This window comes from Eutrema salsugineum, unplaced genomic scaffold, assembly GCF_000478725.1.
Source record: "Eutrema salsugineum unplaced genomic scaffold, Eutsalg1_0 scaffold_8, whole genome shotgun sequence".
In the NCBI taxonomy this organism is placed as follows: domain Eukaryota; kingdom Viridiplantae; phylum Streptophyta; class Magnoliopsida; order Brassicales; family Brassicaceae; genus Eutrema; species Eutrema salsugineum.
In genome coordinates this window covers 2,812,655-2,827,791 of record NW_006256414.1, presented here as the reverse complement: position 1 = coordinate 2,827,791, position 15,137 = coordinate 2,812,655, and the positions used below count along the sequence as shown (strand labels likewise).

At 37.0% G+C, this 15,137-nt stretch overlaps 3 protein-coding genes across 3 annotated transcripts; 1 reads left to right on the top strand and 2 right to left on the bottom strand.

The window, feature by feature from the left end:
- Window positions 1-3,638: 3,638 nt before the first annotated feature.
- LOC112087769 lies at window positions 3,639-6,229 on the bottom strand. Its single transcript, XM_024157648.1, has 5 exons — window positions 5,579-6,229; window positions 4,862-5,487; window positions 4,505-4,789; window positions 4,332-4,395; window positions 3,639-4,244 (listed from the first exon to the last, which is right to left on the bottom strand). The coding sequence occupies exons 1-5, from the start codon at window positions 6,227-6,229 to the stop codon at window positions 3,639-3,641; spliced, it is 2,232 nt and encodes a 743-aa protein (XP_024013416.1).
- A 47-nt stretch (window positions 6,230-6,276) lies between these two features.
- On the bottom strand, window positions 6,277-7,353 carry LOC112087766. Its single transcript, XM_024157642.1, has 2 exons — window positions 7,322-7,353; window positions 6,277-7,216 (listed from the first exon to the last, which is right to left on the bottom strand). The coding sequence occupies exons 1-2, from the start codon at window positions 7,351-7,353 to the stop codon at window positions 6,277-6,279; spliced, it is 972 nt and encodes a 323-aa protein (XP_024013410.1).
- A 5,770-nt stretch (window positions 7,354-13,123) lies between these two features.
- Window positions 13,124-15,061, top strand: LOC18009589 (F-box protein At1g61340). The gene is made up of 4 exons (XM_006391947.2): window positions 13,124-13,264; window positions 13,389-13,707; window positions 14,462-14,536; window positions 14,626-15,061. Exons 2-4 carry the CDS (start codon window positions 13,435-13,437, stop codon window positions 14,821-14,823), a joined length of 546 nt encoding a protein of 181 aa, XP_006392009.1. The 5' UTR covers window positions 13,124-13,264; window positions 13,389-13,434; the 3' UTR covers window positions 14,824-15,061.
- Window positions 15,062-15,137: the final 76 nt, after the last annotated feature.

Here is a 15,137-nt window from a genome sequence, read left to right as displayed (position 1 = left end):
TTTGGGCATTAATAACACACGAAAAGCGCTATTATATAGGTTTAATAGCGTTTTCATAAACGTTATCACAGCGGGAGCTATAATAGGTCCCCCCCTAAACAATAGCATTTTTTCGTATGCTATGATAAGTTGTTATTTCATAGCATATTGTAAACGCTGTTTAAAAATCTGTAAGAGTGTTATTATGTGCTGCAATATATTATATTATATCATTTATAAATGCTGTAGTTTCTATTACTATAGCTGGTAGTTATTGCTGTACTAAAATTTTAGATAACACATTTTGTGAGCTACGATGTATATTATCGTAGCAGGAGAAAATATCCTTTTATGACTCTTGTTTTATGTCATCGTTTATGTGACCAAATTAACAGTTGTAAGATAGAAATTACTCAACCAAGTATCACATTAATAAAAAAACGTCATCATCCATACACACCAATTCAACTCAGCTCATACAAACTTTAACATAACATACAATCCGGTATCAGTACTACACATACATTCCTTCTCCGGCCAAGAAATAGAAGATAACATCTCTTACCTCATCCTAATACACGACCACTTTGTCCTCCGGCCAAGCAATAGAAGATCCAATTGCATCAGCCATACACTCTATTTCTGAAGATGGCCTCCAAACAGCAGCGTCTTTGACTTTGACAACGTCGACCCATACACGAACTGCTTTAGGTCCTAAAGGAACAAAGTGAACGACTTGATCTGAGTCGTTTGAAGCCCACCGTCCTTCAGCGACGACCCTTTTTTTCCGGTGACATCTATCAGCTTGCACTTCTGATTTTCAGCTCCAACTTGGTTGAGAATGTTATGCTGTCATGTGAACAACAGAGCAATGCATCTATAAGTAACTTATGTAAGATAAATTAAAACACAAAAAACAATGACTACAAACTTACTTGAGATCGCCGAGGAGATCTCCGAGGAGGTGATGGTGAAGGCGTCACAGACTGAGGATTTGATGCAGACTTCTCAGGAGGGGTTTTCGAACTTGTTTCACTTGAGGTTGGCAGAAAGACAATCTTATTTGCTGGCCAGGCGACGAATGACTTCAAGGCATCCCCAAGAATTGTCATTTCTGTTGTAGGCCTCCATAGGAATGTGTCAGGCTCCAATATGACATCCAAAAACACCTTAGCTGCACCTGGTCCAAGAGGAAGTCCGTTAACCAAAGCTTTGGGTTCTCGTGATTGCCAGCGGCCTTCAGCAACTACAACTCCCTCATTCCCAGCCCAATCCAGAATCTTGCATTTGTTTAAAGAATATGAGGTAGGACTCTGCGAAACAAAAAACATATATAAAAATTTAGGTAGATGTAAAACTAAATTAATAAATCTACTAAGATTAAAAGTGAAGAAAAATTACCCGTAAAGCTATATCTTCTGATATGATGAACTCGTTTTCTATTACAACACAACTGTTGGCAGGCCATGCAATCACTTCCCCCACCGCTTGCTCAACCGTAAACATATTTGGTGCAGGTCTCCAAAGAAAAGCCTCTGGTTTGGCAGCGGTTTCAACCAGTACTTTAACACAGTTGGGTCCTAAGGGAATACCATTCAGAAAAACTTCAGGATCAGAGGAAAGAACTCGGCCCTCGCCAACATTGTCATCACTGCCAGACCAATCTACCAAGACACACTTAGGGTGTGATCGTTTGTTCACACTCTGCAGAATGTTCATTGTTGATGAAAGTCAAATTACTGGGCAGATTTTAATATATCGTAGTATAAATGAATAACTGATCAGGGTTTAATGACTTACTCTTGGTGCTGAATTTTCACCAACCTCAGCTTCTTGTTTCTGTAATCATCAAAGACAAACACCTAAGTCGGCCACTAATCAAACTCTTGTAGACATTCACAAGTGTATCAGTTAGACGAACCTGGTTTTGCATCTTTGCAATAACAGCTTCTAAGTCCTGGACCTGTTGTTGCAACTTAAATTGCTGCTCTTGCATCTGAGCCATACAATTATTCTTCACTTGAAAGCAGGCTAATTTCGTCAAACTTATCCCTCTACCCATTGCCCTCAACCTCCCAGGATTATCCGGTCCTAAAACTTGAGATAGCAGATCTTCTCTTATGTTCGTTGTCGTGGATGAAGGAGCATCGCTCTCGAGTTCAGCTGCCTTTCTCTGATATACAAGAAACAATCCCAGAGTAAAATAAAAACTAAATCCATCTAATAAACCATTGTTTAAAGCAATAGAAAAAAACTTACTATCTTCTCAGCAGCGTTAGTATTCACCGGTGTACCATCTTTTTTTGTACGGGACTTTACCCAAACTCTAAGTCGAGTCACCTTAGATGGTTCTGCGCTTTCTTTTTTCTATACAAGATATACAATAGTCCATATCAAACGCACTAATGAGTATGCATATAGTATAAGAATTACACTTACCATATCTTCTGTAAGCCTGACCATTCCTCTACGACTACATGTGTGAGGTATCTGATTGAGTCTTCTTTCCTTGTACTTGTCACTGACCACCTGAACATGAATGTTATTACGATAGACGAGAACAAAATAACAACAAAAAAGAAGAAGATATGAATACCTTAAAAGCTGGGCTGGTTTTCCGTTTGACGAATTTACGCCAGTCAGCTGGATTAACATTCTTGGGTCGTAGGAAATTTCTGGCTTGATTGTTACTAGCTTTCTTGATCTGGCTCACTAGCCGTGACTTGGATGCCCTCTACAGACATTCCATCTGTTTAATCACAGCCGCCGTTTGGTACTCCTCATCAAGTTCAAACCTAGCCTGTAATTACAGAATCACAAAGTGAAACAAATATAAACAACGGTTTCGTTTCAGTTTTTAACAACAACATGAGCAAAAACAAATAATACGTCACCTGAACAGATTTCCATAAAACGGTTTTCAGATCCTCTCCAATCTTCCTCCAATCATCTATGACAACAGGAACATGTTCTCGCACCAATGGACCCAGATACGAAGATAACTTCACTGATCATGGACCACAAGGTTCTCCCATGTCAGTGAAGTCAACACGTTCCCGCGTATTTGGATCTTTGGCGATGTTTTTCATCTTCGTTGGTCCTCTGTGTTTCTTACGTTGTGTCTCAACTACATCATCTGCTTCCTCAGACACCATCGTTTCACCAACTGCATCATGTGCCTTGTCAGACACTATCGCATCTCCACCTAACCCTTGTTCCTCATTACTCCTTTCTTCATCGAACTCATTCTCAACTTCCGCGTTGTCTTCATTCAACTCCCGGCCTGCTGTCTGAGAAGCTGCTCCTGTCACTGAATCTATAACTGGTTCCGTCGGGTGCTGTGTCTCTTCTTCAACTTCGGTAGGGTGCTGTGTCTCATCTTCACCATTAGGACTGATATGTCCCTTAAATTCCACAACATCATCCTTCGCAGTCCTCTGTTTTTTAGCACCCCTTTTTGGACGACCCATCTTATTAATTCACCTGAAACCAGAAGATATATAGTTAGTATTAAAACTTTCACAAAGAGCAATGCAATCATAAGAGCCTGTAACTTCAAACTAAATTCAATAACTGATCAAACCCCATGCAAAATTTTATTAAAATGTAGAAAAATTTACACAACTAAAGGACTGTGGACAATTCCTAAACTATACTATTTATATATATATGCCTTCACAATCTGCTCGGGCATTCGCAGCCTCATCGTTAAAGTCATCGATGTCCATCTCAGCGCTTGACGGAAGCGGCCCAACTTCTACATTACCATCTTCAGGATTGTCTTCATTGTATCTCCTTGTAGGACCTCGGAGAACTACATACCAACTAGATGAATCATCTTCCTTTGAATAGAAAACTTGCTTGGCTTGAGAGGCTAGTATATATGGATCCTTATGAAAGGATACTTGGCTTTGATTGAGGTTGACAAGTGTGAAGCCATCTTCTATCTTGACACCGTTGCCTCTAACTGCCCATTGACACTTAAAAAGTGGAACGTAAAATACATTGTAATCCAATAGTATAATATCAGTGACCCTCCCGTAGTATTCTACCAAATCAACGACCTGTGAAGTGTCTCTTGCACTAGATCTACACATAGCTGTGGCCTCATAAAATACTCCACTATTCTGACTTTGCCTATGAACTGAAGTCGTGTGAAACCGCTGCCCATTCACTATATAACCAGTATATGACCTAGCAGTATTACGAGGATCATATGCCAGCCACTTGAGAGTTTCTTCATGTCTGTCTGAGATCATAGGTATCTATAAAACGGTGTACATAAGTTAGTGTACATTGACGACAACACTAAAAGGTTGACTAAACAACTTTAAAGAAGTATGTGATTGTACCTGTTCCTTTAACCAACACGCGAATTTCTGAGTGTGTGTACTCCATAACAATGTTGCATCGCGTCTACATCTTGCATTACTATCTTGCAGATGTTCAATATAAGTAAAAACGAATCAGTAAACTTTCAATATAAAAGAATGCAGAAAAGACTTAGGTATTTGTTGATACTTACTCGACAAATGGATCCACGAGAGCAGTGTTCTGAATGACAGCAAGATGGGCTATTTTTTTCTCCAATTCAGTAAGCTCAATAGTTGTGGCTGCGGATATAGGACGGCCTTCGAGTATAGAGTGGCTCTCGTAATCTGTATTTCTCTCTTGTTTGTCCTCTACACTTGTTGTTTTCTTTAGAAATTGACTACAGAATTGCATGCACTCTTCTGCGAGATAAGAATCTACAATGCAACCCTCTGGTCTTGCAGGATTTTGAACAAAGTCTTTAAGTACTTTCATATACCTACACATACTCTTACTGATGAGTAACGATAAAATGCAATTCGATCATCTAAAGTCCAAGACAATAACATACCTTTCAAATGGGTACATCCATCGAAAATGGACTGGTCCACCTAGTCTCGCTTCTCTTCCAAGATGAACTATCAAGTGCACCATGATGTCAAAGAAGCTTGGAGGAAAGAACCGTTCAAACATGCAAAATGTTTCCACGACTTCAGTTTCCATCACTGTAATTTGCTCTCTATCAATAACCCTCTGACACAGCAGGTTGAAGAATGCACAAAGTCTCGTAATTGCAATCCTACGACCCTTTGGAAGTAGTCCTCGCAGTGCAACCGGAAGAAGCTGTTGCATCAAGACATGGTAATCATGAGATTTTAGTCCTGATACTTTGCAATCCTCCAATGACACTCCCCTGGATATGTTTGAGCAGTACCCATCTGGACCTCTGAAGTCAAAAAGTCGCTTGCAAAATGTTTTTTTCTCAGTTTTGGACAAAGACCAAGGTGCAGGTGGAAGGTATGTTCTTTTACCCTGTATTTTAGGATGCAAGTCGTTTCTGATACCGAGAACTTGCAAGTCCTTTCTAGCATGAAGGCCATCTTTTGATTTTCCACAATGCAACAATGTAGCGACGATGCTTGCTGCAACATTTTTCTCCACATACATCACGTCTAAGTTGTGCCTTACCGGCAGTTCCTAGGCATTAAAAGTGTATTAGTTAACAACAACAACTAGGAAAAAACAGAAAAATAATTGAGCAACTATATAAAACGTTATTCAGACATACCTCCCAATAAGGTAACCTGAAGAAGATTGATCTTTTTTTCCATCTAGATAACTCGTCCTCATCTACTTCTTCTTCTTCTTCGTCCTCTGACTCACTGGACACACCATCGCTGTCAGAGTCCGATGCAACAGATACAACCCTTTTTCTTTTCTTTACTTTGTCTTTACCATTTCTGAAATCGTTTTTGTAATTTCTCAATATTTGAGAGATATTTTGACCCGTTAAAATCCTAGCCTTGTTCCCATGCTCAGCTTTTCCATCAAACCATGCCTTTTTAACCCTATATCTATGTGTCGGTGCTAGACCTTTTCTGTGGCACATGTAAACATGCTTTCTACTGTTCTTCAGCCACATACTGTCTGTGTGTTTTCCACATAACGGACAACCCATTTTCCCCTTTACTTTGCAACCTGCAAGATTCCCATACACAGGAAAATCACTGATAGTCCAAAGGAGGATTGCTTTGAGTTGGAATGTACTTTTACTAAAGGCATCATATGTAACCACTCCCTTGTTCGAGAGAAGCAGAAGATCCTCGATCAGAGGCTCTAAGTATACCTCAATGCTATTCCCAGGCTGATGCGGACCAGGAATCAACAAGGATAACATGATGTTTTCCTTCTTCATACATAACTTGTAAGCTTCATCCATGCCCCTTGTTACTAGGTGATCAACTACATCACTTGGTATATGACTCGCTACATTCCTACAGTCGAGAGCCCAAGCTGAATGTTCCTCTCCTCAGCTGCAAAAGCAGGGTAGTTGTCGTTTACTTGATCCCATGTCACAGAATCTACCGGATGACGTATTCTTCCATCACTGCTCTTGTTTGTAAAGTGCCACCGTAAGTCCTTTGTTGTTTCTTCACACCGGAACATTCGCTTGAGACGGGGCATAATAGGAAAATATCTTAAAACTTTCTGTGGCACACCTTTCTTTACTTCACCTGTGTGCATGTTTATCTTCCATCGTGAAGTGTTGCATTTAGGACAATTATCAAGCTTCTTGTACTTCTTTCGGAATAGACAGCAATCATTAAAACAAGCATGAATCTTCTCATAACCCATGTCAAAAGACTTGAGGAATTTCTTGACATCGTACAGTGAAGTGTGAAGCACATTATCCAAAGGCAGCATATCTGGCAAAGTCTCCAGCAGACTATTGAAACTTTTGTCCGACCATCCATTTTGTGTCTTAATCCTAAACAGTGACACTATTGCAGATAGATTGCTATGATTTGAACAGGTTGGATATAGTGGTGTTTCCGCATCAGCCAGCTTTGAGAGAAACTCATCTTCTAATCTGTCTTCACCTTCAGCTTCTTCTCCCTTTCTAGCCAGCTCGTCATCTAAATATTCAGCAGCTTGAAATAACCCAACTATCTCATCATTCCATTTACTTAAATTGCTTCCACCCTCAGCAACTAAGTTCACTTCTCCATGATGATACCAGTCAGCCCGCAACTTGTAAGCTTCATCCATGCCCCTTGTTACTAGGTGATCAACTACATCACTTGGTATATGACTCGCTACATTCCTACAGTCTTTGCATGGGCATACCAGCGTTTCAGTTTCTCCTAAAGCAGCAGACGCTGCTTCTACAAATTTCCAGACACCTTGCTCATACGCAGGATCAACCCTTCGGTTGATCAGTATGAACAGAAAATATAAAGACAGAAAACTCTTAAAGTGTCTAAAGATCAATATATGAAACCAAAACCTGCAAATATGTTACTATCAATACCTGCAAAGATGAACCCATCCCTTCTCCAGCATTATATGTTCTAACCTTAATGACAATCGCAACATTTCAAACACTTAACACCACTAACCGATAACCTAAACCACATTCAACTAATAACCAAATTCTAATACTAACAGTTCCATGGAAGTGACTTACCCGTTCAGGTTACAGTAGTCAGGTATTGTGAATTGAATTCCCTCTGACCCACAATGTTTCTTCAGAACCCTAAGCTTAGAATAACAGAGGCATGCAATTAAAAAACTGAAGTTAGTACATATGAACCCTAATTTTCGGATAGAAATTGGGAACGAACTAAATTACCTGTACAACTTCTCTTGGTTCTGGGTTCGGTCTTGATTATCAGACACCTCATGACATGCAAGAAATTTCGGATAAAAGTAAGGAAACAGGAACGAACTCAAATCAAAGCAAATTAGAAGTTTTAAACAAGAGAGGAGAGTCGATTAAAGTAAGGTACCTTTTCCTGTTACTCGTCTGGAAGGAAAACAAGAGAGGAGTGCCGATTCGATCCAACAATAGTGAGACTGAGACTGCGGATAAATGAGATCTAGGTCGTAATAACACCAGACGGAACTCAGAATGAAATTGCGGCTTACAGAGACGAGATTGTCGCCGGCGAGAAGAAGATCTGGTCGGTATTCGCTGGCGAGACGAGATTTTGTTCTAAGCTTTTTTTTTTGTCTGCGTCTAAACCCTTTCTCGACTTAACCCTTATTTTTTTCTAAGTGTTAGTGAAAAAATGAGAGGCAAGGAGAGATTTGGCTTCCCACTTATGATTATTTTTTCTAAGTGTTCCCGCATAAGTGAAAAAATGAGAGGCAAGGAGAGATTTGGCTTCCCGCTTATGATTTCAACGGGGTAGCGTTAGATAAATGCTGTGATAGGGTAACTCAATACTTCGACTAATCTGTAATAGCATTTTAGTAAACTGCGCTATAATATTGTGCTATCATTGCCCAAATTTGTTGTAGTGGTTTATTTATGCCTTTAATTTTCTTTGTAAAAATACTTACTAGTATCGTTTGGTGTACTCTGGTTTATGCTTGTCTTATCAATGACAGCGTTAAAAAAAAATAAGAATTGGTAATAATCTGAAAGACAGAAATTTTATGGTATTACTTACGAAGATGAACATTAATTATTTGCTGAGTTAATTTTTTGAAGTTTCTACGAAAACAAATAGATTTATAGTAATATTGTTACTGTTTGGTAAATAAACTGAAATAGGTTTTACTCATATAAAAATTGAAATAGGTTTTATTCATATACATTGTCTACCCTGTTCCACCTGGGGCTTATTGAACACTCTGCAGATTTTCTCTGACCTATCGGGGCATAAGATTATCACGGTGATGATCACGCATTATCTTCAACTGGTCTAAGTTTCGGGGCCCCTGTTGACGTTATATCAGCATATTTGGGTCAATGATCAACGATTTGTTATGGGCTGAAATGGTATTTTTTTTTTTTATGTGTACGTTAGTACACAGTGCTGTGTGTAGGTTTATAGGGACTCAAGGGAAAATTAAAAAAAAATACCTTTTACTTTTTAAATAATATAATATAATCTCAAACGATATAAAATATTTAAAGCCAAAATTTAATTTTAAAAAATTAAGACATAGTATTTCCTTCTTTTTCAATAAAGATTTTAAGTGATTATCAATACGATTTATTTATTTATTTTATTTTCAAAAATTCCAAAATGAAATCTAAGATTGAAAATCAGAATGGTTTTGTTCATCTTCTTCGTACCACTATTCAAAAAAATCTATGATAAACAAGAGAGAAAAACATGTAATAAAGAGATGAAATGAAACACAGCCACACAGAGGAATAAAAAATGAAGATTCATTTTCAAACTTTCGATTTACCTATTTTTTTCTCGTTTAAAAAAGGGACCAGTATGGAGGAAGAAGCAACACTAGGAATACTGCTAAAGCGAACTCCCTATTCACAAAATCCTCTGTGTGGTTGTATTTCATCTCTTTATAACTTGAGTTTAAGAGATTATCACACTTGGATTTGAACTCGTTTGTACAAAAATCCCACTTTAGCCAAACAAACTTTTAAAAATCAAGGACCTCAAAACATTTATATCATATGGGGGCCTGAGGCAAAAGCCTTAGGCAAGGCCCTGGGACTAAACTCATTAAATTCGTTTGTTTTGCGCAGATTAAGAATTTTTCATTTGAATTTGGTATGTTTTGGAAGATTCATGATACAGCTTTTCAGAAGAGGAACTGCCAATTTGATTCTATCAGGGAAGTCGAGGTCAACGGCCATAAAAGCCTTTGGCATGAATTTGATATAGTGGTGTTCGTTGTCAGGCACGCAAGATCTCTAGAGAAGTTAAAGTTGATAATGCTTATAAACATAAGAAACTGAGCTCACGGACCCGATTATGCAAGGATAAGTAACATAAAAAAACATGTTTCTGGAGGAAGTTCAAGTAAAGGAAGTTTAATTTCAGGTTATGACACTGTAACAATAATAGAATTCTGATGTATTTGAAACATCATTAAGAGTGAAACATGTTAACTGTATGTTGTGTTTTGATGATTGTATGTAATGTTTGAACTCTCTTATTTATCTATTTTTGGTTTCTCTGAGATTTGAACTCTTTTTGTTTTCGATTTTCTTTGAGTTTTGAGCATATTTGGGATCATTGAGATCAAAGTGCTTTTGGACTAATCTACCAACATATTCCCATGCTCATACACCAACAAAAAAGAATCGAAAAAACAGTTGATGCTATTTTGTAGTTTGTATAAGTTAACAGGTTATATTATTAATTTGGTTGGCATCCGTTGAGTAAATCTGACACTAACCAATCTGACACTAACAGATCTGACACTAACAGATCTGGACTTGCCGGAATTTATTTTCCGAAAAGCATGTACAGCACGGTACCGACGTCGGATTAACGCCGGCACCGGCCAAAAAGAAAACGAAGGACACGAAGAAAAAGTTTCAGAAAGAATAAGGAGAGTTTTCTCTTTCTAGAGTTAGAGAGCGGTCTTCGTTAAGATTCAAAACCGCAAGCCTAAGTGGTGTATATATGGTTTCTTATTCCATTTGGATTTCTCGACACTTTTTCTTGGAATAATTCTTGCGGCCGCCCTGTTTTCTTTTTTAATCCTTGATTTGGTCTATAGACTACGAAATAAAACTAAATACAGTGGTATTAATAAGTTGTCTAAACTAAGTTACATGTAATGTGTTTCAGGGATTTTCGGTCCTTGAGTAAGGGTAAATCTCCTGCAAAACAGAAAAGACGTGAAGGCCCGGAAAATACGATGGGGGTATATTTTCCGAAGGTTCTTCGATGTTCAAGTTAGAAAACAGTTCAAAAGACCACCAAATAGCTAATCAGAGAGCGAAAAGAAATCGGAAAACTATAAACAGAAAGTAAGCCGAGAGTCCTTGAGAAAGGTAGGATCCGCTCGGGTCTTTGAATAAAAATGGGCTTTTTGAGGTGGAAAAAGAAGAAAATAAGAGTTTGTTGGTGAAGAATCTCCATGGTTTAGGAACAGTCGTGGAGGAAGAATGAAGTGGGATGAGCGGAAAGTCGTCGGAAAAGTATATAAATCCTGGACTTAACACCACAAGTATCTAAAAAGATATCGTGAGACTTAAGATGGTTGAAGATGTGAATCCCTTTCCCATGGGAAAGAGCAAGATATTTATAGAGAGTACCTGACCCGGATTACTATACTGGATCGATCCACCGATAATGAGTCGGATGGGTTAGCCCACGACCCCGACTTGACTGGGTTCGAATCTTGTGTTGGCGTCATGCCTATGACGGTTTCATCAACTTTTCTTGGCGTGTTCTGCCTGCTGCGAGACTGTTCCTTGGCGCGTCCCTTTCGTCTCCAGTGTACGAGTCGGGTAAGCAGTTTAGACACAGTATGGGACTATGTTGAACCTCTGCTTTTTCTCCTAGCTCTTGCGAAAGGTTATTATCACCTGACACACGTAAAGTATATGAATGCCAATGTCGTGGATTTGTAAGGTACAAGTAACTAAATCAGACTAAGGCATATTTTTTTGCCGAATGGAGAAAAATTAAAATAGTGTTACCGCCTAAAAAGTCTACTCATATCTGACCCGGTTTCCTCGAAACTGGGACCGGACTGCCGAGAATGGATGACTTTGCTCTTTGGATACTTGTGTGGACCACACTTCTTTATATCCTGATCTTTCCGGATTACCGAGCTTAGGTCTATGATATAGAAACTGTAGCATCTCCTCCTCCTGATTATTCAGTTTTCGAATTCTTTGTTTCTGATAGTGTGATCTGCACCGTCAGACACGAGGAGTCCAAAAATAGTTGACCTATCGTGTTGGATCTCCTGAATTTAAATGGATTTGAGGTCTGATGCTATAAATTTAGGCCCAATATGTATTCTAATTTAGTTTAGAGGAGTCACACCTACAAAAAAGCCATAAATACCACATGTAACATTAGTCCAAAAATGAATATAAATTTTAGCCTAAACATATATATTTTATTTTATGGTATTATAATGTTTGTGTTCTCTGATTATTAAAAAAACATTGAACGAATTTTTTTTAACGAATCCTTAAATTGTTCATTTAGTTATATGCCAATTAAGAACTTCTAATAATAAAATTAATCAGATACATCAATTAAAGAGATGTAACTAATATTAACTAATATTAGTAAGATTTTCAACTAATGCCATGCATATTTTTTTGCAATTAGATTGTAGGACAAAAGATAGAGAAATATAATAATGATATTAATAAATGCATATCTTTGGATCTTGATTATTCAAGTGAAAACTCAATTTCATATACCATAATATGGTATCAAAAATCAATAATATATAATTTGACTATAGTAATATATTAATTAAAGTATTGTTTTGAGAAAGAACACATTGACCAAATTTTTTTTTTTGTTTTAAACAAGTACTTAAATATTCAACCAGTTATATGCCAATTTAGAACTTCCAATAGTAATAGTAAGAACATAACTTCCTTTGATTAAAGATAAGTACCTAAAACTAGTTAATATGTTAGTAAAATTCCCAATTAATGGCATGCATATTTTTGTTTTCAATAAAATTTAAGAAATATAATAATGATGTATGAATGATGAGTCTTTTTTTTGTTGCCATTGATGTATACATATCTTTGTATCTTGATAATGCAATTAATGACTTTTAAAAACAAATCAGTTGTATATGGCTACATGCCACAGTTAAATTGCACAAAATCTCAATAACAAACATTATTTGGTTTAAAAAGAAGAGTAATCAATAATAATTAGATTTTTTAAAAAAACTTAATCCTCAAATCTTTTGGTCGGTGAGAACCGATAAGTGTTAGAATAATAAAGGAACTGTGTGTGTGTCAGAGACTCGAACGATTTGTTGTTTTGCTTTTCCTCTACGTTGGTGGAATCCTAAGAACAAAACCGTGTGAGGCTTAAACCGACAAACGAACAACTTGTCGCCACGTCAGCACATGAACCTCCCACGTTGATTCCTTCTTCGACTCAGAATTCGCCACGTGTATTATCCCAACGGCTAGTTTTCTTTAGCCGTCTTTTGCTTACCACCATGCACCAGAAAGGAGGGAGGTGGCCAATTTAAAAATTAAAGAATTGAAGATATTTTTGCCTAAGGAAATTTCCAGTCTTTTCTCGTTCTATTAAATGAATAAATTGACTAAAAAGTAAAAGACATCAGATAAAAAAAATAAATAACTTATATACTATAAGTACAGAGAAGTTAAGCTCACTTTCTTGTCACAATTCTAAATCAACAAACAAAAAGAAAAAAGAAAAATCACTCATTTTTCTCAACTTCGTTCATTTCCCGCAAACATACTTCGACACTATATCGACAAATCTCTGAATTCTTCGGTTGAAAATCTCACTGTTTATAGGTTTTTTTCTTGCTCTTTAGATTCTCTTTCATATGTTCTTTCTTTATATCTCTGTTTTTTGTTTCGAGTCTCTGAAATTCGAAAAAGATCTGACTTTTTGTTTCACTTTTTTTATCTGATGCAGATACCATCTAGTAAGAGTCTTTGAGTATTTCTTAAATCTAACGACAATGGCATTGGGGAAGAAGAGAATCGTTGCCCAGAAATTGAATCCGAAGCATCGTCGTGATGCCGATGATGGTGGATTAGGGTTAGAGTTAGAGTTTGTTCAGTACAAGAGTGGATTTGGGAGAAAGAGAATTCTAATCTCAACAGATGATGAGATTGGAGATTCGGTTTTCACTTCACCTGTCGGAAAAATCACGACGAAGAAGCTCTGCGATAAAACTTTAGTTGCAGTTGCTCAAATTCGAGAACTTGAAGATCTTCCGCAAGATATTCTGGTTCGTTTCATCTCTAACTCCTTTTTAATCTTGTTTTGATTGTCTGGGGTTTTCTAATTAGTTGAGATCTCATTTTAATTTATGGGATATAAATCAGATTTAGCTGAAAGTTAAAACCTTTTTGCTCTTTGAGATTCAAAATGGTATTGGAACTGAGAAAGTGTTCAACTTTAGTTAATTTCATCAAACACTCGTTTTTATTTATTTCTGGGTTCTATTAATGCGTTGAGATTTCATGTTTTATTTTTAACAGATTGAGTTGAGATTTCGTATTGATTTCAGATTGAGTTGGGATTCTTTTTGTTCTCTATGATTCAAAATTGTATTGGAAATGAAGAAGTTTTCAAATTTCTGTTAATTAGTTGGGATTTTATGATAATTTACGGAGTGGTAATTAGATTGAGCTGAAAGTAAACACTTTATTGTCCTTTGAGATTCAATTTTTGTTCTCTGAGATTCCAAGTCATATTTGAAATGAGAAATTGCTAAACATTTTGGTAAATTTCTTCAAAAAATTCCTTTTTAATATCTTTTTGTGATATCTGGGTTCTGTTAATTAGTTACGATTTCAAGTTAATTTATAGATTGTTAATTAGATTTAACCGAAAGTTGAACCGATCTTGTTCTGTGAGAGTCAAAATCGTATTGGAAATGAGAGAGTGTTCAAATTTTCCATTTCTGGTAAACTTTTGGTAGTGTGCTGATTTGAACATTTCATAGAGAATTATTGAGAGAATTTTGTGATTTATTTCAGGTGAGGATTATCTGTGGGGTCGAGCATGAAGACTTGAAACAATTGTTTCATGTTTCAAAGACAATAAGAGAAGCTGTAAGTAAAATTGGGATCATTGATAGATTTCGTAATGATACATCATTAGTTTATATATGTTGATCAAATTGTTCCTTACTTTATTGCAGACATTGATCGCAAAGCAGTTACACTTCGCGTATAGTACACCTCGGAAAACCTCTGTTTTCCACAATCCGTTTGGTTTATGCGATGACAATGATGATGAGATTGAAGCCCCAGGAGCTCCATTGCAGAAAAGATCCCGCCTTTCGCGGATAAACCGCAACAAGGACGATTCTGGAGTCTCAATGGCTCTGTTCAACTAAATCAAACAACTTGGTTTGAGGCGAATACCATCAACTCTGTTTCTTCAAGCTACTTAATTGAAGAAAAAGGGCTTTAAGTTTATGTTATTTAGTTTTGGTCTGAACAAGTCTCTGTAAATTAAAGAAAAAGGGTTTTAAGTTTATGCTATTTAGTTTTGGTTTGGGCAGTCTCTGTAAATTGAGGAAAAAGGGTTTTAGTTATGGTTAGATAAACAGAAAGATAGGGTTTTGGAAAGGATGTAGCTTTGTTTAGAAGGTCTCAGAAAAAAGAACTCTTTGGGAGTCCATTTTTTTTGTTTTGGTATGTCGTGTAA

What these genes read in the sequence shown, in the direction of transcription:
- LOC112087769 (XM_024157648.1), bottom strand. Translation starts at nt 6,229, where the DNA reads ATGGATGAAGCTTACAAGTTATGTATGAAGAAGGAAAACATCATGTTA. An exon ending in TCAGGTTACCTTATTGGGAG is followed by an intron (nt 5,488 to 5,578) that starts GTATGTCTGAAT and finishes TTTAATGCCTAG; the next exon opens with GAACTGCCGGTAAGGCACAA. An exon ending in CGTGTTGGTTAAAGGAACAG is followed by an intron (nt 4,245 to 4,331) that starts GTACAATCACAT and finishes ACCGTTTTATAG; the next exon opens with ATACCTATGATCTCAGACAG.
- LOC112087766 (XM_024157642.1), bottom strand. Translation starts at nt 7,353, where the DNA reads ATGCTGGAGAAGGGATGGGTTCATCTTTGCAG. An exon ending in GGATGGGTTCATCTTTGCAG is followed by an intron (nt 7,217 to 7,321) that starts GTATTGATAGTA and finishes GATCAACCGAAG; the next exon opens with GGTTGATCCTGCGTATGAGC.
- LOC18009589 (XM_006391947.2), top strand. Translation starts at nt 13,435, where the DNA reads ATGGCATTGGGGAAGAAGAGAATCGTTGCCCAGAAATTGAATCCGAAG. An exon ending in ATCTTCCGCAAGATATTCTG is followed by an intron (nt 13,708 to 14,461) that starts GTTCGTTTCATC and finishes GATTTATTTCAG; the next exon opens with GTGAGGATTATCTGTGGGGT. An exon ending in CAAAGACAATAAGAGAAGCT is followed by an intron (nt 14,537 to 14,625) that starts GTAAGTAAAATT and finishes ACTTTATTGCAG; the next exon opens with ACATTGATCGCAAAGCAGTT.